This window comes from Anolis sagrei, chromosome 2, assembly GCF_037176765.1.
Source record: "Anolis sagrei isolate rAnoSag1 chromosome 2, rAnoSag1.mat, whole genome shotgun sequence".
Lineage (NCBI taxonomy): Eukaryota > Metazoa > Chordata > Lepidosauria > Squamata > Dactyloidae > Anolis > Anolis sagrei.
Genome location: NC_090022.1, coordinates 173,511,662 through 173,537,395, shown reverse-complemented (window position 1 = coordinate 173,537,395; position 25,734 = coordinate 173,511,662). Strand labels below are relative to the sequence as shown.

Below are 25,734 nucleotides of genomic sequence, written 5' to 3'. Positions count from 1 at the left end.
TATGAGAATTGGATTTTGAAAAAAATTGGCTTGCTGTGGGAAAAAGAATTAGTGAGAAAGCTTCAGCAGAGACACTTTTCCCTCATGGTAATATATGCTTTTATGGTTTTATATGCTTTAATGATTTTAACCTGAATTGTTTTTAAAATTAACAAGGTTTAATACTGTTTTAATATTTGTATATTTGTAGATTGCATTATAATACTTTTTATTGTGAGCCTCTTTGAGTCTCCGTATGGAGAAAAAAGTGGGATATAAATAAACAATAATTATAACAACTCTTCAGGAGTGAATTTCCCTTCCAAGGGGGGAATTCCTCCCACTTCCTGTTGTCTCAGCCCTATTCTTAGCTGTGAATCATTTGTAAGTAAAATGTTTATAACTCGGGGGTTGCCTGTAATATATTCTTCAAGCCAATTGAAGGATCAACAAACCTGTTGTCTCAGCCCTGTTCTTAGCTATGAATCATTTGTAAGTCACATGTTTGTAACTCGGGGACTGTCTGTACTATACTCGTCAAGCCAATTGAAGGATCAACAAACCTGTTCTTTCAGCCCTGTTCTTAGCTGTAAGTCGGTGTTTGTAACTCGGTGATGGCCTGTGCTGTCAAAATGGAGCTGGGCCCACTATACGAAAGGGCTGGTTGTCCCACAACAAGGCCCCAGAACCCTTCCACACAACTATATAACCCAGATTATCAAGGCAGATCATCCACAATATCTGCTTTTAATTGGGGCCCCTTTCACACAGCTGAATAAAATCCCACAATTTGATTTGAAGTGGGATTTATGGCAATGTGGACTCAGATAACATAGTACAAAGCAGATATTGTGGGAGTTTCTGCCTTGATATTCTGAGATATAGGGCTGTGTGGAAGGGCCCTCGGTTAACTAAGGCTCCTTCCACACAGCTGAATAAAATCCCACATTATCTGCTTTGAACTCAAATATTATTTATTTATTTACTATACTTGTATTCCGCCTTTCTCAGCCTTATCGACAACTCAAGGCAGTTTACAAGCCAGTACACATAACAACAAAATACAAATTGAACATTAAAACAGTATAAAACCACAATAGAATAGAAACAATAAAAACCAGCATCATTATCATCAGCGTCTCCTAGTTAAATAACGTTGTCCAAGTTCCATTGTCGAGTGATTCCATTTCCTATGGTTTTTTTTTTTTTTTGGTCATGTCAGGAGCGACCGGAGAAACTGCAAGTCGCTTCTGGTGTGAGAGAATTGGCCGTCTGCAAGGACGTTGCCCAGGGGACGCCTGGATGATTTGATGTTTTTATCATCCTTGTGGGAGGCTTCTCTCATGTCCCCGCCTGAGGAGCTGGAGCTGATAAAGGGAGCTCATCCGCCTCTCCCCGGATGTTAGTTCCTATGTTAGTTACTCTGCATTTGTAAACACTTGCTCATATAACCATGTATTAACTGGTCTCCAAAACGTTAAAAGTGGGGGAGCTGATCTAATCTCCTTAGGGAGGGCGTTCCATAGCCAAGGGGCCACCACAGAGAAGGCCCTGTCTCTCATCCCTGCTAAATATATTGTAGTGTGGACTCAGATAACCCAGTTATTATTATTATTATTATTATTACTAACTTTATTTGTACCCCGCTAGCATCTCCCAAAGGACTCGATGTGGCTTACAAAGGCCTAGGCCCCAAAACACAACATAACAATACACAACCTAAAGCAAATTAAAAACAGTTAAAGCAATATTAAACAACAAGCAATAAACAATACAACAGGACACAATAAAAACTGGGCCGGGCCTGAGTAATGGGGTACAGATTAAAAGTGCTGATGTGACAGGTGCTACGTAAGGATTATGGGGTAAGTGCAGTGTGCCAGCAATCTTAATTTCTAGTAAAGTGCTTCTGTGACTTCTTATTGGAGGATTCCTATTCTGGAAAGGCACATCGGGACAGCCAGGTCTTTAAGCTCTTTCTAAAGACTGCCAACGCAGGAGCCTGTTTCAGATTCTTGGGGAGGGTATTCCAGAGTCGGGGGGCCACCACAGAAAAGGCCCTGTCTCACGTCCCCACCAGACGCCCCTGCGACGCAGGTGGAATCGCGAGCAGGGCCTCTCCGGATGAACGAAGTGAGCGTGTGGGTTCATACACAGAGATGTGGTCAAGCAGGTAGGATGGTCCCAAACCGTTTAGGGCTTTGTAGGTAAGCACCTGCACCTTAAATTGGGCTCGGAAAATAAACGGCAGCCAGTGAAAGCAGATATTCTGGGATTTTGTGCCTTGATATTCTGGGATTTCTTGCCTTGATATTCTGGATTATATGGCTGTGTGAAAGGGCCTTGAATCCACAGTGCCATATAATCCAGTTCAATATGGATTTCATACAGCTGTGTGGAAGGGCCTATGAGTGGTGGGAGACTTAAACATACCCAGTGAACAGATAGTTCTATCTATACTTCGAGTGGGGTTAGTAAAAGCCGGCAGTGTTGGGAATAAACAGAGGAGGCTTTGCAGTAAACCTGAGGAAGAGCTCACAGTATATTCAGCAGGCTTTGGATCACACTCGGCTAGAAAACAGGTTAGATGGATTGGGGGAGGGGGGTGTCTACCTAAAGGAGAGATCAGGAATCCCTGTCTGAGGAGGCGGAGGGGGGCCAGGGAGCACCTCACGTGCCCGGCTCTGCGGGGGTGGGGGAGGGGAGGCTTTGAGGCGCGCATCCCCACAAGAGGCCTAAAAACGGACAGAGCTGAGAGCCAGGCTCACATTTGGCAGGAAGGCCCTGTTTGAGGCGGCCTCCTCGCGCTCTGCTCACAGGGGAAAGCCAGGCCCCATTGTCCCGCCTCAGCCGCCAGCCAGCCCTCGCCCCACGGCGGTCCGGCCTCCCTTTCCTTCCCCGCCACCCTCGGCTTCTGCCCCTCCTCGCCGGCCCCAGTCCTCCCGCCGCCTCAGTCCGAATACCTTCTCCGGGAGAGGAAGGGACGCGGGTGTCAGTGCAGCACCCCGTTGCTTCCCGCCGCCGCCATCTTAACAGAAGCCCCTGAGCCTCAGCCCTAGCCAAGTCGCGCGAGAACTCACCACCGGGGAAGGAATCGAGAAAAGACGCGAGAACTGCGGGGAATTGGGTGGCGGGGGAGGAGGCAGGGCCGGACGACGTCCAGGTCTCGCGAGACATGGAGGGGAGGAAGTGACTTCCGCGAGACGTAAAGGATACTCCCGGTGACGTCACTTCTCGGGCAGGGGCTTCCTCAGGAGGAGAGGAAACAGGCCCCTTCCACATAGGGCAGTGTGGACTCAGGTAACCCGGTTCAAAGCGGATCTTGGGGGTTATCTGCCTTGTTTGGCTGCCTGGAAGGGCCCCGAGTCTCCTCCCTTTGGCCTCCTAAGCGGATCTATCGCGATTATCGCGATACTGATCTAAAATGGTCACCAAGCACGCTCCAAAGCATAACTCCTTGAGACGTCGGCCCTTTCCGCGCAGCTGTACCGAATCCACATTGAACCGGATTATATTGTGTGGACTCGGATAATCCGGTTCAAAGCAGGCCTTGTTATTCCGGATTATATGGCTGCGTGGAAGGGCCCCCCGCTTCTCCCTTTCACTCAGATTTGGGTCAACTGAACCGCGCGAAAAAGCGACTAATTACCCTCAATCTCTAAATCCGTGTTTAAAACGGATGGCGGTTGAAAGATGCAGGCGGAAAAGAGTTTGGGTGCTGAGCTCTCGCGAGACTTGGCGAGGCCCTGCTGTGGGCCTCCGCGTCCGAGATCTGTCAATAATCCCAGCTCGGTCTCGAGATCTCGCTGTGACGTCATACGGAAAGGAGGTTGCCGAGGTTGCAAGTCTCGCGCGACCTCCCGAGCCGAGTTGAACGACGCCTTGGATTGTTCAGCAGTTTTTGGACCAGACGACTTCCGCGAAGAGAGCGGGGTTCTCACGCCGCTCTTTGTAATCTCGCGAGATGTACAATGATAATTTTTTTTCCTGAAATATTTTCGAGATTTGCCATAGTCACAGTTAAGATGCGAGGTTGTCTTGTTCTGTCCCTCCAAAGCAGTGTTTTTAAGGCTCACAAATCTAGTTTAGCTAAATATAGAAGTGATTCTGGACACTGTTCCCTCCTGTTTACTTCCTGCTTCTTGACATCTCTGGCCCTGCAGTCCATTGAGGTCAAGATGGCTCTTCTGCCCAGTCATCCTCACAACTGCCTTTGGTATACAATTACTTGGCCTGCATCTGCATTGCCGTGTAATGCTCCGAAGTTAATTTTTGTGTGCATTTATTCTTAAGTCGTTGACGTGCTGGCTGAACAAGCCCTATGAGGAGCGGCTTAAGGAGCTGGGCATGTTTAGTCTGAAGAAGAGAAGGCTGAGAGGAAAAATGATAGCCATATATAAATATGTGAGAGAAAGCCACAGGGAGGAGGGAGCAAGCTTGTTTTCTGCTTCCTTGCAGACTAGGACGCGGAACAATGGCTTCAAACTACAAGAGAGGAGATTCCATCTGAACACGAGGAAGAACTTCCTGACTGTGAGAGCCATTCAGCAGTGGAACTCTCTACCCCAGAGCGTGGTGGAGGTTCCTTCTTTGGAAGCTTTTAAACAGAGGCTGGATGGACATCTGTCAGGAGTGATTTGAATGCAATATTCCTGCTTCTTGGCAGAGGGGTTGGACTGGATGGCCCATGAGGTCTCTTCCAACTCTTTGATTCTATGATTCTACACCAGGATAGCCAATACTCCAGAGGACAGGAGCAGAATTCAAAATGATCTTAACAGATTAGAGAGATGATTGGCCAAAACTAACAAAATGAAGTTCAACAGTGACAAATGCAAGATACTCCATTTAGGCAGAAAAAAACGAAATGCAAAGATAAAGAATGGGGGACAATGCCTGGCTCGAGAGCAGTACATGTGAAAAAGATCTTGGAGTCCTCGTAGACAACAAGTTAAACATGAGCCAGCAATGGGATGTGGCGGCAAAAAAAGCCAATGGGATTTTGGCTTGCATCAATACAAGTCTAGTGTCTAGATGCAGGGAAGTCATGCTACCCATGCTCTATTCTGCCTTGGTTAGACCACACCTGGAATCACACTGTGTCCAATTCTGGGCACCACAATTGAAAAGAGATATTGACAAGCTGGAATGTGTCCAGAGGAGGGCGACTAAAATGATCAAGGGTCTGAAGAACAAGCACTATGAGGAGCGGCTTAAAGAGCTGGGTATGTTTAGCCTGAAGAAGAGAAGGCAAAGTGGTGTCAGAGTGGTCACCACAGACCATCAGATAACACAGTATTTTCTGCTGGTCATGGGGGTTCTGTGGGAAGTTTGGCCCAATTCTGTCATTGGTGGGGTTCAGAATAATAATAATAGTAATAATAATAATAATAATAATAATAAACTTTATTTATACCCCGCCACCATCTCCCCCAACAGGAACTCGGAGCAGCTTACATGGGGCCAAGCCCGAACAACAAATTACAATACAAATTGCAGTAAAATAAACAACATGACAATAAAGTATAAAACATCAAAACATATAAACAATATACACAAAACATAGAAACCAAACCTAATGACAGACAGTGAGACTCATGTACATAAAATGATTTAAAAACTCAGGATGAGATAAAGGGGCAGAACTGTTTGTAAGGGAGAATTCATAGACAGAGAAATAAACAAACCTTTGTACAAGGGAGGGGGGAGAACTCCTGGGACAAGAACGTTGAGGTAGCAGAATGCTGAGAGGAGGCATGATGGCCATGTATAAGTGTGTGAGAGGAAGTCATGGGGAGGAGGGAGAAAGCTTGTTTTCTGCTGCCCTGGAAACTAGAACGCAATGGAACAATGGCTTCAAACTACAAGAAAGGAGATTCCATCTGAACATTAGGAAGAACTTCCTGACTCTGAGAGCCATTCAGCAGTGGAACTCTCTGCCCCGAAGTGTGGTGAAGGCTCCTTCTTTTGGAGGCTTTTAAACAGAACCTGGATGGCCATCTGTCGGAGGTGCTTTGAACGCAATTTTCCTGCTTCTTGGCAGGGGGTTGGATTGGATGGCCCATGAGGTCTCTTCCAACTCGATAATTCTACGTTACTAGGTATGGGCAAACCCTTTTCTCAGGCCCTCCTATCTCTCACTATCCTATCCTCCCTTCTCTCTTTATTTCCGCCTTCCCTTCCTTCCTTACCTCCCTCCTTTCTCCCTTTCATCCTTCCTTCCCTCTTTCCTCCCTCCTGTCCCCTCTCTCTTTCTCCCTTCCTTCCTCCCTTCCTTCCTTCCTTCCCTTTTGTCTTTCCTGCCTTCTCTCTTTCCTCCCTCCCTCCATTCCCTTCTACCCTTCCTTCCATTCTTCCTCCTTTTCTTCCCTTTTTCATTCCTCTGGGGGATGTTTAGCTGGGAGAAGTGATAATAGAGAAGGAACATGAGTACCATGTTTCAAGATTTTAAAGGGTGTCCCATCGAGGAGGAGGGGGGGGGGTTGACTTTCCACTGCTCTAGAGACCAGGGCACAAGGGAGCAATGGTTTCAAATGACAGGGAAAGAGATTCAACTGAGAAGATTAGGAAGAACTTCCTGGAGAGTGGCTTAGGCTGCCTGCGAGTGCGGTGGAGTCTCCTTCTCTGGAGGCTTTTCCCGCAGATGCTGTCTATCGGGAATGCTTTGATTGTGCCTTCCTGCATGGCAGGGGATTGGACTGGATGGCCCTTGGGGGTCTCTTCCAGCTTTAGGAATACATACCAGGAGTAGGCAAGACGAAGTCTAATGGATACACTTTTTCTCTTCTGTCCATCATCTCATCCTGACCAAGGCCAACCCTTTTGGGATCCAAACGTTTCCCTATTTCCCGTCTTTCTGCCTCCGAAAAAAAGAGGAAGAGGAGCAAAGGACAGAGAAGGGACTTAGAGAGAACCCCCTCCCTCCCAGCCCACCCACCCTGCGGCCCCCAAGTTAGAAAGCTTGTCCCTGCGTGCTCTACACATCTATATAAAATCCAGATTATCTGGTTTGAACTGGATTATATTCGTCTACACTGCTATATAATCCAGTTCAAAGCAGATAATCTGGATTTTATATGGCAGTGTAGATGGGGCCAAAGGGCCTTTCCACACAGCCATATAATCCAGAATATCAAGGCAGAACATCCCACAATATCCGCTTTGAACTTAGTTATCTTGGTCCACACTGCCATTTATCCTAGATCAAAGCAGATAATGTGGGTTTTTATCCAGTGGTGTGGAAGAGGCCTTAGATTCTACATCTCGATTGTAATATTTCCAGCTGATTCTGGAACAAACCCAGTATTTACAGTCCAGTTTTGAGTCTGTAACCCAGTGTATTCAAATATATAGAAACACACTACATGGTTTTACTTTAAGACAAAGCATTTTCATGCATAATGATAAGATTCCTGGGTCTTAGATCTCAATAAATACGCATAGAAGCAGAAAAGCAAAGTTGAGCAGCATCGCTCTTTCACTCAGCTGCTGTGACAATCTGGATGGGGACAAACTAGCTGAGGATCAATCCTGACAAGACAGAGGTCCTCCAGGTCAATCGCCCATCTGACCGGGATATTGGGTGGCAACCTGTGCTGGACGGGGTTGCACTTCCCCTGAAATCACAGGTCCACAGCTTGGGGGTCCTCCTGGATTCAGCACTGATGCTTGATGCGCAGGTGTCGGCGGTGGACGAAAGGCCTTTGCACAATTAAAACTGGTCCGCCAACTGCAACCTTACCTCGTGAAGTCTGACTTGACCATGGTGGTCCATGGACTACTGCAATGCACTCTATGTGAGGCTACCCTTGAAGACGACCCGGAAATGACAACTTGTCCAACGTTCGGCAGCCAGATTAATAACGGGCTAGTTACAGGGAGCGGTCTACCCCCCTGTTTAAGGAGCTCCATTGGCTGCCATTTATTTTCCTGTCCCAATTCAAGGTGCAGGTTATCACCTATAAAGCCCTAAACCATTTGGGACCCGCCTACCTTCGTGACCGTATCTCCCTCCATGAACCAGCTCGGGTCCTCTGATCTTCTGGGGAAGCCCTTTTTTCGCCCCTGCCAGTTTCACAAGCTCGCCTTGTGGGCACTAGGGAGAGAGCCTTCTCCTCTGTGGCCCCCCAACTCTGGAACTCATTACCTGGAGAGATTAGGAAAGCCCTTACCCTAGAAATCTTTAAAAAGAACCTTAAAACCTGGCTCTTCCGCTGCGCCTTTGGTGAGTAGGTACACAACCTCACACTATTGCTCAGCCTCAATGTTTTTGTCATTGGAGTACACATCCCCCCCCCCCCCCCCCCGCTTCGTGGGAAAGCTTGGTTCCACAATCCCTGTTTTAATTAGTTCCTCTTCGCAAATAACCTGCTCCTCCTTTTATCTCACCCGGGTTTTTAATCAGTTTTTTAATCAGTTTATTCTGCACATGTGGCCCGCCCATTGTTACTGCGACTGTGTTTATTCAAATCGAATCATTTATTTCGGTCATTGACCAGCACAGGAAATAGTCACATTTTCATACAAACTTGGTATGTTTGGTACATTAAAAATATAAATATAACGACTGAAGCACAATATGGGTGAGGGAGCAGAAGTGAAGGGGAAACAGGGTAAAAACATACAATGCCCAGATCCATCACCAAATTGTAGATTCAGAGAAGAAGCTACAATTTGGTGATGGATCTGGGCATTGTATGTTTTTACCCTGTTTCCCCTTCACTTCTGCTCCCTCACCCATATTGTGTTTATTGTAATCTCATATTGTTAATGTATTGATATGTTTTATGTAATTATGATGATGTTTGTTGCTTGTGTTTTTGGTTTTATTTTGCTGTAATTTGTTGTTTGGGCCTGGCCTAATGTAAGCCGCCCCGAATCCCCGTTGGGGAAGATGGTGGCGGGTTATAAATAAAGATGATGATGATAATGATGATGATGATGATGATGATTATTAATATTGTATAATGTGGATTTTATACAGCTGTGTGGAAGGGGCCTCAGAGATAGATATGGTCTGACTGTAATCTCTATATTAGATAATCAGAGAATACTAGTGTCTGCTGTTGTAGTTTACATGCTCACTAACCCTCCCTAAAGTGCGGAGGATGAGGACCATGTATACTGAATGGAGCTTAAATGGGAGAAATAGGAAATAAGTGTAGCTATTAAACATATTTATTCTGTGAAAAGTCTATCCCATCAAATAATTAAAGCGCTTTGATACCACTTTCATAGGATCATAGAATCAAAGAGTTGGAAGAGACCTCATGGGCCATCCAGTCCAACCTCCTGCCAATAAGCAGGAATATTGCATTCAAATCACCCCTGACAGATGGCCATTCAGCCTCTGTTTAAAAGCTTTAAATGCCATGGCTCCATTCTGGTGGCTTGGAGAATCTATTGCCCTCTGATAGACAAGAATTAGGGAGGAGACTTTAACAGCCTCACTAAACTATAAACCTCAGAATTCTGCAGGAAGCAGAAACCAGATTTTAAGTGGATTTTTTCTCTAGTGTGATGAAGTGGTAAGGGTCCTTCCACACAGACCTATATCCCAGAATATCAAGACAGAACATCCCGCAGTATCTGCTTTGAACTATCTAGGTCCACACTCAGATAATGTGGCATTTTCTACCTTGATATTCTTCGATAGTCTGTGTGGACGAGCCCTCTGTTCCTAAAATACAAATCCCAGCATTCCATAAAATGCAGCTGTGGTGGTTATGATGGTAGCAAAGTATGTTGTGTGAAAGAGATCTATCTCCTGGGGAACTTTGCTCTCAGATAACACTATGTAACAAAATTTGAAAAACTTTCTGTTCTAGTTTGAAAGTGTTATTTCCTGTTTAATTGTGCAGAACTGACTTTGAAAGTAGTTGTTATACTCCAGAAACTTCCTTTTTGTGGCTGCCACAAACTACATTAAATTGGCTGAGACTCGATGAGATATTAATTGAAAAACTGTCACAAAATGTGCTGGAGGAGGTCACACAAAAAGCAAGTTTTTGCAGTCTAATAAACCTTTTCCATGTTTTTATGATAGAGGTAAAAAAGATGGATGGATGGCATCCTTGAAGTGACTGGACTGACCTTGAAGGAGCTGGGGGTTGTGACGGCCGACAGGGAGCTCTGGCGTGGGCTGGTCCATGAGGTCACAAAGAGTCGGAGACAACTGAATGAATGAACAGCAACAAAAAAAGGTAAAAGTTGTCCCCTGACATTAAGTCCAATCATGTCTGACTCTGGGGTGTGGTGCTCATCTCCATTTCTAAGTCGAAGAGCTGGCGTTGTCCATAGACACCTTCATAGATACCTCCAAGGTCATGTGGCTGGCATGACTACATGGAGCACCGTTACCTTCCCGCCGGAGCAGTACCTATTGATCTACTCACATTTCCATGTTTTCGAACTGCTAGGTTGGCAGAAGCTAGGGCTGACAGTGGAAGCTCACGAAGCTCCCCGGAATAGAACCTGCGACCTTTCGGTCAACAAGCTCAGCAGCTCAGCACTTTAACCCACTGCGCTACCGGGGGCTCCCCTTTTATGATAGAACCAATTAGGAAATGACATTTATAACTCAGGAATAAACATTGTGTTAAATAGTGTAAAAGCTGCAGAGATGGCTGCCCCAATTGTTCCCTGGCAGGAATGGAAAACTCACGGTAGTACAGATGTTATTAGACTACACCTCACATCATTTATTTCAATTGGCTATGTTAGATAGGGCTAGTAGGGTCTGTCGCAAGGCCAAACTCCTGGTCAGTCACAAGGCCGAACAGGGCATAGGGTTACAACCTGTGCTTGACGGGGTTACACTCCCCCTGAAGGTGCAGGTTCGCAGCTTGGGAGTGATAATGAGACATGCCACATTATCACGGGGTGTCTGCGCTCTACACCACTGGAGAAATTACACTGCTTAGCTGGTATTGCACCACCTGACATCTGCCGGGAAGTAGCAGCCAATAGTGAAAGGACCAAGGCAGAGACATCCCCAGCTCATCCCCTGTTTGGGTATCAGCCAGCACGTCAACGACTTAAATCAAGAAATAGTTTTCTAAGATCTATAGAGACACTCGCTGGAACACCTCATCAAGCGAGAGTTCAAAAGTGGCAGGCTCAAACCCAGAACCTCAACCAATGGCTGATACCAAATGAGAGACTCCCCCCTGGGCACACAGAGGACTGGGCGACTTGGAAGGTGCTGAACAGACTGCGCTCTGGCACCACAAGATGCAGAGCCAACCTTCAGAAATGGGGCTACAGAGTGGAATCCATGACATGCGAGTGCGGAGAACAGCAAACCACTGACCACCTGCTGCAATGCAACCTGAGCCCTGCCACATGCACAAGGGAGGACCTTTTTGCAGCAACACTAAAAGTACTCCAAGTGGCCAGATACTGGTCAAAGGACATTTAATCAACTTGCAAACTCACAAATGATGTATTTTGTCTGTTTGTTTGTTTGCTTTGTTCTGTTAGAAATGTAATATAATTGACTGGTTGCCCTGACACGACAAATAAATAAATATCCTGGACTCATCCCTGAGCCTGGAACCCCAGGTCTCAGTGGTGGCCAGGGGAGCTTTTACACAGTTAAAGCTTGTGTGCCTTGGAAAGTCTGACTTGGCCGCTGTGGTCCATGCTCTGGTTACATCCCGAATAGACTACTGCAATGCACTCTATCTGGATTTGCCTCTGAAGACAGTTCGGAAGCTTTAATTAGTCCAATGCTCGGCAGCCAGGTTGTTCACAGGAGCGGGGTACAGGGAGTGCACAACTCCCCTGTTACACTAGCTCCACTGGCTGCCAATTAGCTTCCGAGTACAATTCAAAGTGCTGGTTTTAACCTACAAAACCCTACACGGCTCAGGCCCAGTTTACCTGTACAAACGTTTCTTCCCCTATAAGCCATCAAGGATTTTAAGATCTTCCAGAGACGCCCTGCTCTCGGTCCCACCATCTTCGCAGGCATGTTTGGCGGGGACGAGTGACAGTGCCTTCTCTGTGGTGGTCCCCCGGCTATCGAACTGTCGTCCCGGTGAGATTAGGTCTGCCCCCTCTCTCCTGTCATTCAGGAAGCAGCTAAAATCCTGGCTTTGGAGTCAGGCATTTGCAGGTTGACGGATGATTTAATACAGACTAAGAGTTATTTCGCCACAACATTTTGGACTGAACTGGATGTTGTTTTTAATGTGATGAATTGTTTTTATATGTATTTTAGAACTTATTTATTGTATATTTTATGTTATTATTGTATAGCATTTAATTTTGCTGTTAGCCATTCAGAGTCCCTCCACAGAGGTAGAGAAGAATGAGATACAAAAGTTCTAAATAAATAAATAAAAGGGAATTACTGTCCAACAACATCCAAAGCTCCACACAATTCCCACAACTTCCAGTAGCAAGGCTTGTTCCATGTGCAAATGGTGAGCCAGAGACACAGGTGTTCTTGTGGAACAGACACAGAAAGGAGATTCCATCTGAACATGAGGAAGAACTTCCTGACTGTGAGAGCTGTTCAGCAGTGGAACTCTCTGCCCCGGAGTGTGGTGGAGGCTCCTTCTTTGGAAGCTTTTAAACAGAGGCTGGATGGCCATCTGTCAGGGGTGATTTGAATGCAATATTCCTGCTTCTTGGCAGGGGGTTGGACTGGATGGTCCATGAGGTCTCTTCCAACTCTTTGATTCTATGATTCTATGACACATTTGGTCGGAAACAGAAGGAATGGGATGTTTATGTTCCAGCACCCCCAAATTGTGCTTTCAGTATAATGCTGGAAGGAATAGTGAGGAGAGAATTAACAACTTCTGCTTTGATTAATTTTGATTATTCAAACTTAAATTTCCCAGAATCCCTCCACATTGGCCATGTTGGCTGATGTGATCAAGGGTAGCTATCAAAAATAGTTTTCGGTGCATCAGTGTACACATGGTAAGATAATAGGTTCATTTGAGGTCTTGTTGACATATGACATTATAATATTATAATGTAATGCAATATAATAATAATATGATATTATAGTTATATATTTATATTACATGTAATATTACTAATAATATTACAATATAATTGGTATAGTACAATATAGCAATATTTAAAACTGATATTGTATATACATATAATATATTGCATATACATATAATATTTATAACATAATGTAATGCAATATAATACTAATAATAGTATGATATTATAATTATATATTTATATTACATGTAATATTACTAAGAATATTACAATGTAATTGGTATAGTACAATATAGCAATATTTAAAACTGATATTGTACTCTGCTAATAATATAATATATTGTATGTATATATACCTTGGAAGCCGCTCTGAGCCCCCGTCTAGGTGAGAAGGGTGGCATATAAATGTCGCAAATAAATAAAAATAAAGAAAAAAAGAACAGGCACAACTTGTTTCTGTGGTGTGGTTTGAGCATTGAATGATTACTCTGGAAACCAGGGTTCAAATCCTTGCTTGGCCATGGAAACTATAGGGTGACCCTGGGCAAGCTATTCTCTCTCAGCTTCTAGGTTCAGTTTGCCTTAAGTCAGAAACAACTTGAAGGTATTGTCGAAGGCTTTAATGGCCGGAATCACTGGGTTGTTGTAGGTTTTTCGGGCTATATGGCCATGTTCTAGAGGCATTTTCTCCTGACGTTTCGCCTGCATCTATGGCAAGCATCCTCAGAGGTAGTCTGGGGATGCTTGCCATAGATGCAGGCGAAACGTCAGGAGAAAATGCCTCTAGAACATGGCCATATAGCCCGAAAAACCTACAACAACCCAACTTGAAGGTATACATTTGGCCTCTAAAATTTGCCTTTAGTAAAGAGAAGAATCATCTGATTCCTAAGGATCAACCAGCAGAGGGCAGCAAATACCACCTAAACCAGGAAACCATATTATAAAATTATATGTATTATTTCTTTTCTTGAGGATTACAGGAATTTTAGTCTCTTTAACAATCCTAAACCAGCATGGTATAGTGGTTTGACTGCTGAAACAGAACTCTGAAGTCCAGGCTTTTGATCCCTGTTCAGACATGAAACTAATTGATTGACTTTGGGCAAGTCAGTGCAAGTGACTTCTGGTGTGAGAGAATTGGCCATCTGCAAGGACGTTGCCAAAGGGATGCCCGGATGTTTTGATATTTTACCATCCTTGATCACTCCTGACACGGGGAAAAAAGGAGAGAAAATTACAATAATATTCTGAAGAAATATTGGACATGACTTGATGGTACACACAACAAGAACACTGAGTTAGTAGCAAGCTTTACATTAAAATATGTTGGCATTTTTGGTCTCCTTTGTCCCATATCCACTGCAACACTCCAACCCCACAAGAGCTCCGAGGCTGAATTTAGTCCTTAGTTAGAAAGATTTTCCTACCTTTGATTGCCTTGGCTCATCATAACTCCCAGTAATGCATACCAACACCATGTTAACAATAGCTTCTATCAGTGTTGCCCTCCATACTAAATTCTTAAGGATCAGTAATAACAAAGTTGGAAGGTCTCCTAAGTATCCCCAGATAGCTAAAGGACTGTAAGGAATTTCTGAGAAGTCATTCAGACTTACCCCAAACAAGGAACGTTGTTGTCTAGTTCTGTCCGTGACTACTCAAAAGTAATCCAAAATCCCAAATATTCCAAAATCATCCATATGGATGGCTGAGATAGTGACACCTTTACATTCTCATGAGTCAATATACCAAAAAATATTTATGCACATAATTATTTAGTATTTAAAATATTACAAATAAATTTTAACTCCAGGTTATGTTTGAAATAAAATTAATTTTGTGTTTGTCCTATTTACTTATTTATTTATTTACTAGGGACCCGTCTTCAAGATCTCCCCAGATATTCTTAAATCTGGGTGGGAAAACTAAAAATCATATCTTGCTTGCAGACTCTTTATTGTTCTATAACTATTGAGGAGGAGGGGTGCTATGGGTCAACAACAGTATCTGCCTTTCTGGATGCCAACATCCAAGGATGTTCAAGTTCCAACATATATAATGGTGTTGTAAAATGGAGTCCCTTATAAAATTGAAAAATCAATATTAGGTTTTTGGAATTTTGACAAGGGAATGATATCTGCAAGTGATGAATACTGGAACCTGTGGTTGCAGAATCCCTGGATATTGGGAGCTGAGTGTAGAGCACAGAAATAGGAAAACAGTGTGTCTCCAGCCATTGTGAACTACTATTTCCATCACCCTCAACTATTAAGCAACACCCAGAGAGTCCCCACTCCCATAGTAATGCCTATGATTGTGATGCCGAACACGAATTTGGGAGGCCCTGCCTAGGCAGAGACCAGCCAGACCCAAAAGGAGCATCTGGAACACCTGGCAAGATGGCAAGCGCCAAAAAGATTTTTCCCTAATTTTCCCAAATAAAGTCTCACCAAGTTGAAGGAAAGCCACCAAAGTTTTATTTCATTCCAGCTGGAAAGGATGACAATTGCAGTAATCAGCCAACAAATTGACAGGTAAATACAGAATATATAGCTTTCAGATTCAAAATTTCCATGCCCACCGCCCTGAGCCGGCTTCGTTGTGATTGGCTGCGATGTCAGCATGTCGGGAGGAGATCCAATGAGGGCCTTCCCCCTGCTTTGGCCGCTCAGCCAATGAGGTGGGAGGGAGGCGGGCAACAGGGGAACAATGAAGAAATGTCCAGGTGACTGGTTTACAAATGACCGGTGTTTGCCAAATGACTGGGCGATAGCTTTAGGCTCTCAAGCCTGACCTGAGTTATTGTTTTTGTCTCTTGAATTAACATTTTTGTCTGGCCCCAAGAGGCCAGGTCCCTTGTCTTACTGTCCTGAGATATGGAGTTCATTGATGAAGCAGAGATAGGTTCCAGAGGTCAGGATGTGGCACAGCAGGAAGGCAGTGACAAATCCCTGGTTCCTCGCAGATGGGGAAATGTCCTTTGTGTTGAGTGATTCAATATGTCCATAGACTCCATTATTCTGCATGGCCTGGCTATCAGCCTTTCGAGGTCCAGGCAAGTAGAGCCATTTACTTATTGAAAATGGATCTGGTTGAGTCCTTTGTTAGGGGATTATTGGCTCGGGAAGTTTGGAAACTCCCAACAGCCATGAGTTGCTGGTTTATGAAAAGGCAGCTTTGCTTCATATTTTCTTATATAGACATACATACATATGTAAGGCAAAAGCTACATATCGCAAGTGCTGAACCTGACTCAGCACATAGAAGATGGCTTTGAAAGGCAGCGAATCACAGGAGCTGTCTTCATAGACCTGTCAGCAGCTTATGATACTGTAAACCACCGCCTCCTCTTGAGAAAAATGTATAATATCACAAAGGACTACCATCTCACCTGCCTCATAGGAAACCTGCTACAAAACAGGAGCTTTTTTGTTGAGTTCCAGGGCCAGCATAGCAGATGGCGGAAACAGAAGAACAGCCTGCCTCAGGGGAGCGTGCTTGCTCCATCCATGTTCAACATCTACACAAATGACCAGCCACTGCCAGAAGAGACAGATAGTTTCATCTATGCCATTACCGCTCAAGCAGGGAGTTTTGAGATGGTTGAACAGAAGTTCTCTGAAGCTCTAGGTGCTCTTATTGCCTATTACAGGGAAAAGCAGCTGATCCCTAATCCATCTAAAACACAGATATGTGCCTTTCACCTTAAGAACAGACAAGCATCCCGAGCTCAGAGGATTACCTGGGAAGGAATCCCACTGGAGCATTGCAGCGCACCCAAATACCTGGGAGTCACCCTGGACCGTGCTCTGACCTACAAAAAGCACTGCCTAAATATTAAGCAAAAAGTGGGTGCTAGAAACAATATCATACGAAAGCTGACTGGCACAACCTGGGGATCACAACCAGACATAGTGAAGACATCTGCCCTTGTGCTATGCTACTCTGCTGCTGAGTACGCATGCCCAGTGTGGAACACATCTCACCACACTAAAACAGTGGATGTGGCTCTTAATGAGACATGCCCATTATCACGGGGTGTCTGCGCCCTACACCACTGGAGAAATTACACTGTCTAGCCAGTATTGCACCACCTGACATCCGCAGGGAAGTAGTAGCCAATAGTGAAAGGATCAAGGCAGAGACATCTCCAGCTCATCCCCTGTTTGGGTATCAGCCAGCACGTCAACGACTTAAATCAAGAAATAGTTTTCTAAGATCTACAGAGACACTCGTTGGAACACTTCAGCAAGCAAGAGTCCAAAAGTGGCAGGCTCAAACCCAAAACCTCAACCAATGGCTGATACCAAATGAGAGACTCCCCCCTGGGCACACAGAAGACTGGGCAACTTGGAAGGCACTGAACAGACTGCGCTCTGGCACCACAAGATGCAGAGCCAATCCTAAGAAATGGGGCTACAAAGTGGAATCCACGACATGCGAGTGTGGAGAAGAGCAAACCACTGACCACCTGCTGCAATGCAACCTGAGCCCTGCTACATGAACAATGGAGGACCTTCTTGCGGCAACACCAGAGGCACTCCAAGTGGCCAGATACTGGTCAAGGGACATTTAATCAACTACCAAGTTTGCAAACTCTGTGTTTTTTTATCTGTTTGTTTGTTTTGTTCTGTTAGAAATGTAATCCAATGGTTGCTCCTGACACGATAAATAAATAAATAAATAAACATATAGGGAATGATGAATGGGAGCATACACAGAGTTAATAGGGAAGGGGGGATCATACAGGGTTGAAGGAGGACTCATGCCAGCCCCCCCCCCCCCCATGTCCATTAATAAAAACAGGAGGAGAGACGGGATTATGGGATCATTCCAGCCTGATGTCCTTGGCAAAACTATGAATTCCCTGATTCTGAACTATCTTTTACAGAACCCTGGGGAGGAGGGGTGGTCACCTCCGATTACAATTGTTTTCACCTTTCCTATCCCTGTTAGCTCCTCCTATCATCCAACCTTTTGTTAAGTTAACCTATCATCCAAACTTTTCATCAGCTGGGCCCACATCCAACTGCCTCAACTAACCCAGCCTTGCCTTCCCTTGGGATGGCCATGCCGTGCTACTTAGCTTTCCTTCTGGTATGCTGCTTCTGCTCTGGTGTTTGGCTTCTAGTTTCTCCAGATCCTGGGCTTTTGTCTCAAGGTCGAACCCAGCTGCAACAGGCCCATGAATTGGCTCGACATCCCCAATATGGGAGTTGTTGGACTGGGGCCTTGGAGCAAGTGGATACTGGCTGTAGAGAGTTGGATGAAGAGAAGCAAAGCCGCATTGCACTTGCCTTTGCTCATTGCCACCTGCAAAGGTGAGTCAGGCCTCCTCAATTTGTCATGGCAATCCCAATTAATCCTATGTTATTCCCACTTTTTTCAGCTGCTTTTAAAGTCTCCCAGTTTCTCCTCTACTCCTTCCCTGACTTCCCTCTTTGTCCCCAGCTTGCTTCAATTGCTGCAGTCTGAGTGCCAAAGATGTTAACGGGAGGGGGGAGAAGAGGTGGCATAATCCTGCCCTTCCCAATAGGCTCAGGCAAAATCAAACTGCTGCACCATCTCCCAACTTGTCTGTTCTTCCTCATTAATAACTTGCACTGTCTTTATTACACTATGCTGGCTGGCTGATACCCAAACGGGATGAGCTGGAGATGTCTCTGCCTTGGTCTCTGCTACTTCCCGGCGGATGTCAGGTGGTGCAATACCGGCTAAGCAGTGTAATTTTTCCAATGGTGTAGGGTGCAGACACCGCATGATAATGCGGCATTAAGAGCCACATCCACTGTTTTAGTGTGGTGAGATGTGTTCCACACTGGGCATGCATACTCAGCAGCAGAGTAGCATAGCGCAAGGGCAGATGTCTTCACTGTGTCTGGTTGTGATCCCTAGGTTGTGCCAGTCAGCTTTCGTAGGGCTGTCCAAACACGGAAAAATTTGTTTCTAAACTCGATTCGTTTTTAGGGGTTTTTTGCATTTCGTTATTTAAAAGAATTCTGAAATTTTCCTTTAAAAAAGTTCGATATTTACGAAATTTCGGAAATTGTAAAACAATTACGAAACAATCACGGATCGATTACGGATCGATTCGTTAATGGCGGCCGCGATCGCGCAATACGCTAAAAAAACTTCTGAAGCTTCCCTCTCCCTCTGTTGTTGACTGTTGATGTGATAATTATATTTTTTTTCACTGAGAAAACAAACAGCAACCCTAAAACTTGCACCAGACATGCGGAAATAATAACGAAACATTTACGAATCAATAACGAATCAACAACGAACCATTTACGAAACGAATTGGAAAAATTCGTTTCGTTTTTTAGTTGCTCCTGAATGGTTCAATATCGCTTTGTTATAAAAAAAAAACGAATTTTTAACGAATTACGAAATTACGAAACGAAACCGCCCAGCCCTATGATATTGTTTCTAGCACCCACTTTTTGTTTGATGTTCAGTCAGTGCTTCTTGTAGGTATCAGCCAGCACGTCAATGACTTAAATATAGAAATAGTTTTCTAAGATCTACAGAGATACTCGCTGGAACACCTCAGCAAGCAAGAGTCCAAAAGTGGCAGGCTCAAACCCAGAACCTCAACCAATGGCTGATACCAAATGAGATACTCCCTCCTGGGCACACAGAAGACTGGGCGCTGAACAGACTGTGCTCTGGCACCACGAGATGCAGAGCCAACCTTAAGAAATGGGGCCACAAAGTGGAATCCATGACATGCGAGTGTGGAGAAGAGCAAACCACTGACCATCTGCTGCAATGCACCCTGAGCCCTGCCACATGCACAATGGAGGACCTTCTTGCAGCAACACCGGAAGCACTCCAAGTGGCCAGATACTGGTCAAAGGACATTTAATCAACTACCAAACTTGCAAATTTTGTATTTTGTCTGTCTGTTTGTTTGTTTTGTTCTGTTAGAAATGTAATACAATTGACTGGTTGCCCTGACACGACAAAAAAAAAATCACACTGTGGCCCTATCTACATTGCCAGGTAATGTAGTTTAACTGTTCCACACTGGGCATGCGTACTCAGCAGCAGAGTAGCATAGCGCAAGGGCAGATGTCTTCACTGTGTCTGGTTGTGATCCCCAGGTTGTGCCAGTCAGATTTCGTATGATATTGTTTCTAGCACCCACTTTTTGCTTGATGTTCAGGCAGTGCTTCTTGTAGGTATCAGCCAGCACGTCAACGACTTAAATATAGAAATAGTTTTCTAAGATCTACAGCAGTGGTTCTCAACCTGGGGTCCCCAGATGTTTTTGGCCTTCAACTCCCAGAAATCCTGACAGCTGGTAAACTGGCTGGGATTTCTGGGAGTTGTAGGCCAAAATACCTGGGGACCCACAGGTTGAGAACCACTGATCTACAGAGATACTCGCTGGAACACCTCAGCAAGCAAGAGTCCAAAAGTGGCAGGCTCAAACCCAGAACTTCAACCAATGGCTGATACCAAATGAGATACTCCCCCCTGGGCACACAGAAGACTGGGCGCTGAACAGACTGGGCTCTGGCACCACGAGATGCAGAGCCAAACTTAAAAAATGGGGCCGCAAAGTGGAATCCACGACATGCGAGTGTGGAGAAGAGCAAACCACTGACCACCTACTGCAGTGGTTCTCAACCTGGGGTCCCCAGATGTTTTTGGCCTTCAACTCCCAGAAATCCCAACAGCTGGTAAACTGGCTGGGATTTCTGGGAGTTGTAGGCTAAAAACAAAAGGTGACCCCAGGTTGAGAACCACTGACCTACTGCGATGCAACCTGAGCCCTGTCACATGCACAATGGAGGACCTTCTTGCAGCAACACCAGAAGCACTCCAAGTGGCCAGATACTGGTCAAAGGACATTTAATCAACTACCAAACTCGCGAATTTTGTATTTTGTCTGTTTGTTTGTTTTGTTCTGTTAGAAATGTAATACAATTGACTGGTTGCCCTGACACGACAAAAAAAAAATCACACTGTGGCCCTATCTACATTGCCAGGTAATGTAGTTTAACTGCATTGAACTGGATTATATGAGTTTTCACTGCCATATTATGCAGTTTGATGCAGTTAGACTGCATTATATGAAAGTGTAGATGGGGCCTGTGATGTTACATGACTACACATCTCAATTTTGCCAAAAGTATTTCCTTAGTAAAGGGGTTGTGTTGGAGCGGGTAGAGTAGGAAATAAAGAGTCAAGAGTCTTGGTTTGAACCATAGGAGTGAAAGAGGGTGAATTCTAAGGAAAATAGGTTTGCTATTTGATGTACTATTCCTTCAGGATGCCTGTCCCATTAATCCTGGTGTAAAGGGCTAATATACAACAGCTTGTGCTGTTTTCCCCATGGCTTCACTTCCAGTAACAGGTGGCCTTGCATTTGGGGATCTCCAACCAGCTGCTGCTGTTAGAGAAGGAGTAGATGAAAAGAAAACAGGAGGAATGTTCTTTTCTGGTAGCATGTTAAAATCACTTAGGAAAATAAATAATATGGATATCTTCATGGGAGGCATATTGCTGTCAGAAAGTGACAGGCAAGGGATTTCAACAGAAGATGAAAGAAGCAAGGGAAGAGTCCACTTAGATTAAAATGGTTTTGGAGGGTAGAAGACCAGAAACTGCAACTATTTTAGGCCACTGCTTGTTGTTCAATGATTGTTTTTTATATTGTGTTAGGTATCTGTTTGTTTTATATTGTTTACTAGCTGTCCCCTGCCAATCATTGCTGTGGCCCCGTGTGGTAATGAGAAAGTGTTGGTTTCTAATATATATAATCGATTTATGCAAGTGGGTAAACAGTTTTTCTTGTTGGTTCTTTGTCATTCTTGATGTGGGTTGTTGTAGGTTTTTTCGGGCTGTATGGCCATGGTCTAGAGGCATTTATTTATTTTATTTATTTATTTACTTTACTTGTATACCGCAGTTTCTCAGCCCAACAGGCGACTCAACGCGGTTTACAACAAGGATAAGAATCAATCAACGATATACAATTTAAAACCATTAGAGCACAATATATAATATTGACACAACAATAGACAACACAATGTATCTCATAACTAGAGTCGTGATCCAATCCGTCGTCCAAATTTCCATTCCTGTAGTCATCACATTCATTGCACTGTTTAACCGAATGCCCGTTCAAACATCCAAGTTTTTAATCATCTTCGGAACACCATTAGCAAGGGGGCTGATCTAACTACAGGTGAACTATAAATCACAGCATTCTCTCCTGATGTTTCGCCTGCATCTGTGGCAAGCATCCTCAGAGGTAGTGAGGTGGTTTGCCTACTCTGGAACATGCAACATATCATTGTCCTTCTTTAGGGGTCTCTTTCAAATCTATGATACTATATCTCTGTGTGTGTGTGTGAATCATATCTATCTATATCTATGGCTGGATGGCTCTTTGTCAGGAGGGCTTTGATTACATTTTCTTGCCCTGGTGAAAGGAGTTGGACTGGATGGACTTAAGGCAACATTTCTGTTAGTCATGGGAGTTCTCTGTGGGAAGTTTGGCCCAATTCTCTTCATTAGTGTGGTTCAGAATGCTCTTTGATTGTAGGTTAACTATAAATCCCAGTAACTACAACTCCCAAATGTCAAGGTTTATTTCCCCCCAAACTCCTCTGTATTCATATTTGGACATATGGACTATTTGTGCCAAGTTTGGTCCAGAACCATAGAGTCCACAGTGCTCTCTGGATGTAGGTGAACTACAACTCCCAAACTCAAGGTTAATGCTCACCAAACCCTTCTAGTGTTTTCTGTTGGTCATGGGAGTGCTGTGTGCCAAGTTTGGTTCAGTCCCATTGTTAGGGAGGTCGCGAGGGGTTGTCAAAGGGGTTCCCAAAGACCATCAGAAAACACAGTATTTTCTGTTGGAGCTCTGTGTAGGAAGTTTGGCCCAATTCTATTGTTGGTGGAGTTCAGAATGCTCTTTGGTTGTAGAGGAACTATAAATCCCAGCAACTACAACTCCCAAATGTCAAGTTCTGTTTTCCCCAAACTCCACCAGTGTTCACATTTCAGCATATTGGGTATTTGCGCCAAGTTTGGTCCAGATCCATCATTGTTTGAGTCCACAGTGCTCTCTGGTTGTAGGTGAACTACAACTCCCAAACTCAAGGTCAATGCCTACCAAACCCTCCCAGTATTTTCTGTTGGTCATGGGAGTTCTGTGTGCCAACTTTGGCCGATTTCCATTGTTGGTGGAGTTCAGAATGCTCTTTGATTGTAGGTGAACTATAAATCATACACAGCCTTTTGAGGGAAGATCTGCGGTATCCAGATATTTCAAGACTGTATCTATAATGTTTGCCTCAGCTTCTTCCATAACATTTGTCTTCTCCTTGCAGGTCTGGGAGGAGGTTTCCACCTTGCAAGCCCCACAGCTCCATCCGTGACTGCACACAGCACATGGACTCAGTGGCGTTTGGGGTCTACACAGAGTTCTTCACTCATGCTCATAGCATTTGCTATTTTCTGCACAATGAAGCCTGGCAGCAGCGAGCTCAAGACACTGTACACAGGTCAGGAAAACCGAGCCCCTTCTTTATTTTCCAAAGAGGCATGTTGTTAATTTTTATTGAATGCCTTCAAGTTGTCGGTTTTTCGGGCTATATGGCTATGTTCTAGAACAGTGGTTCTCAACCTGTGGGTCCCCAGGTGTTTTGGCCTACAACTCCCAGAAATCCCAGCCAGTTTACCAGCTGTTAGGATTTCTGGGAGTTGAAGGCCAAAACATCTGGGGACCCACAGGTTGAGAACCACTGTTCTAGAAGCATTCTCTCCTGACGTTTCGCCTGCATCTATGGCAAGCATCCTCAGAGATTGCGACCTCACAACCTCTGATGTTGCTTGTCATAGATGCAGGCGAATTATCAGGAGAGAATGCTTCTAGAACATGGACATATAGCCTGAAAAACCTACAACCCAGTGATTCTGGTCATGAATGCCTTCGACAATGCCTTCAAGTTGACTCTGACTTACAACGTCCCTCTTCTAGTGTTTCTTTGGTCATATGTATTCAGAGGAAATTTGCCACTGCCTTCTTCTAAAGTTCAGAGGTTGTGACATTCCTCCTACAAACCAAGAAGTATCCTTTTTAGGGCATGACAATCCTCCTTGAGTGTATGTATATCTAGGTAAAGGTAAAGGTAGTCCCCTGACATTAAGTCCAGTCATGTCTGACTCTGGGGTGTGGTGCTCATCTCCATTTCTAAGCCAAAGAGCCAGCGTTGTCCGTAGACACCTCCAAGGTCATGTGGCCGGCATGACTGCATGGAGCATTGTAGATATATATATCTACAGATGATCAAAATTAACTCTAGATTATTCTATTTTAGTATTATTAGAATATAATACAATAGTAGTGCTATTCTAACAATATAATATTATATATACATATAATATTTATAATATTATAATGTAATGCTATATAATAATCATCATCATCATGATCATCATCATAAGATATTATAATTATATATTTATATTACATGTAATATTACTAATAATATTACGATTTAGTAATATTATGGTGCAATATAGCAATATTTAATGCTGAAATTGTACTATGCTAATAATATAATATATTGTATGTAATATATACCTTGTAAGCCACTCTGAGTCCCCTTCGGGCTGAGAAAGGCGGCATATAAATGTCGTAAATAAATAAAAAAATAGATTATGTACAGGCAGATCCTGATTTACAAACATCCAACTTAGAAACAACTCTTTGGGCCCTTCCACACAGCCATATAACTCAGAATATCAAGGCAGAAAATCCCACAATATCTGTTTTGAACTGGGTTATTGGAGTCCACACTGCCATATATTCCAGTTCAAAGCAGAAAATGTGGGATTTTATTCAGCTGTGTGGAAAGGACTCCACTGTGATGGGTCTGGACCAAATTTGGCACAAATTCTCAATATGCCCAAATGCAAACACTAGTGGAGATTGGGGAAAACAGGCGTTGAGATTTGGGAGCTATAGTTGCTGGGATTTATAGTTCACCTACAATCAAAGAGCATTCTGAACCCTACCAACGATTGAATTGGGCCAAACTTCCCACACAGAACCTCCATGACCAACAGAAAATTCTGTGTTTTCTGGTGGTCTTTGGTGACCCCTCTGATACCCCCTCGTGACCCCTCCAGGGGTCCCGACCCCCAGGTTGAGAAACACTGAGCTAAACATTAGTCAGCAATGTGACACAGCAGCCAGAATAGCCAATACAATCCTGAACTGCATCAGTAGAAATATAGTGTCCAGATTAAGGGAAGTAATAATGCCAATCAATTCTTCTTCTCTAAAGGTTTTTAAACAGAGGCTAGATGTCTATCTGTTGGGAGTTCTTTGATTGTATATTTCTGCATGACAGATTGGGGTTGGATTGGGTGGTCCTTTGATCTCTTCCAACTCTGTGATTACTTCTGTTGACTCAAAATGATGTTTTCTTTTAATGAAAAATAGTTGCCTTATTTGTTGCTGAATCGCACTGCTGGGTCATGTTAATAATAACTTGATTTGTACCCCGCCTTCATCTCCCAAGGGGACTCGGGGCAGCTGACATAGGACCAAGCCAAACAATTACAATAAAACAAAATAAAATACATACATATATACAAGACACATGACAACATCAAGTAAAAATGTTTATAAAAATGCTTATACAACAATATAATCTATATAAATAAAAATGTAATGTTCGTTTGTAGGATTAACATAACTCAAAAACCACTGAATGAATTGCCACCAAATTTGGACACAGGACACATACTAAC

The 25,734-nt window shown here is 44.1% G+C and overlaps 2 protein-coding genes across 12 annotated transcripts in view; one reads left to right on the top strand and one right to left on the bottom strand.

Annotated features, from left to right (window-relative positions):
• Window positions 1–3,768, bottom strand: part of HUWE1 (HECT, UBA and WWE domain containing E3 ubiquitin protein ligase 1) — a 158,633-nt gene extending 154,865 nt beyond the window's left edge. For 7 of the 11 annotated variants that reach the window (XM_060763275.2, XM_067464156.1, XM_067464163.1 and 4 more), the window contains exon 1: window positions 2,943–3,107. The gene's annotated coding sequence lies outside the window, so the exon portion shown is untranslated. Of the gene's footprint in view, window positions 1–2,942; window positions 3,108–3,628 lie in introns of those variants that run through there. The other 4 variants (XM_067464161.1, XM_060763281.2, XM_067464162.1 and 1 more) reach the window with 2 other exon arrangements.
• Window positions 3,127–25,734, top strand: part of LOC132767884 (uncharacterized) — a 65,276-nt gene continuing 42,668 nt past the window's right edge. The window contains exons 1-2 of the mRNA XM_060763283.2: window positions 3,127–3,279; window positions 23,304–23,477. Of these exons, the coding sequence (XP_060619266.2) occupies window positions 23,365–23,477 (113 nt within the window). The 5' untranslated portion in view covers window positions 3,127–3,279; window positions 23,304–23,364. The remainder of the gene's footprint in view (window positions 3,280–23,303; window positions 23,478–25,734) is intronic.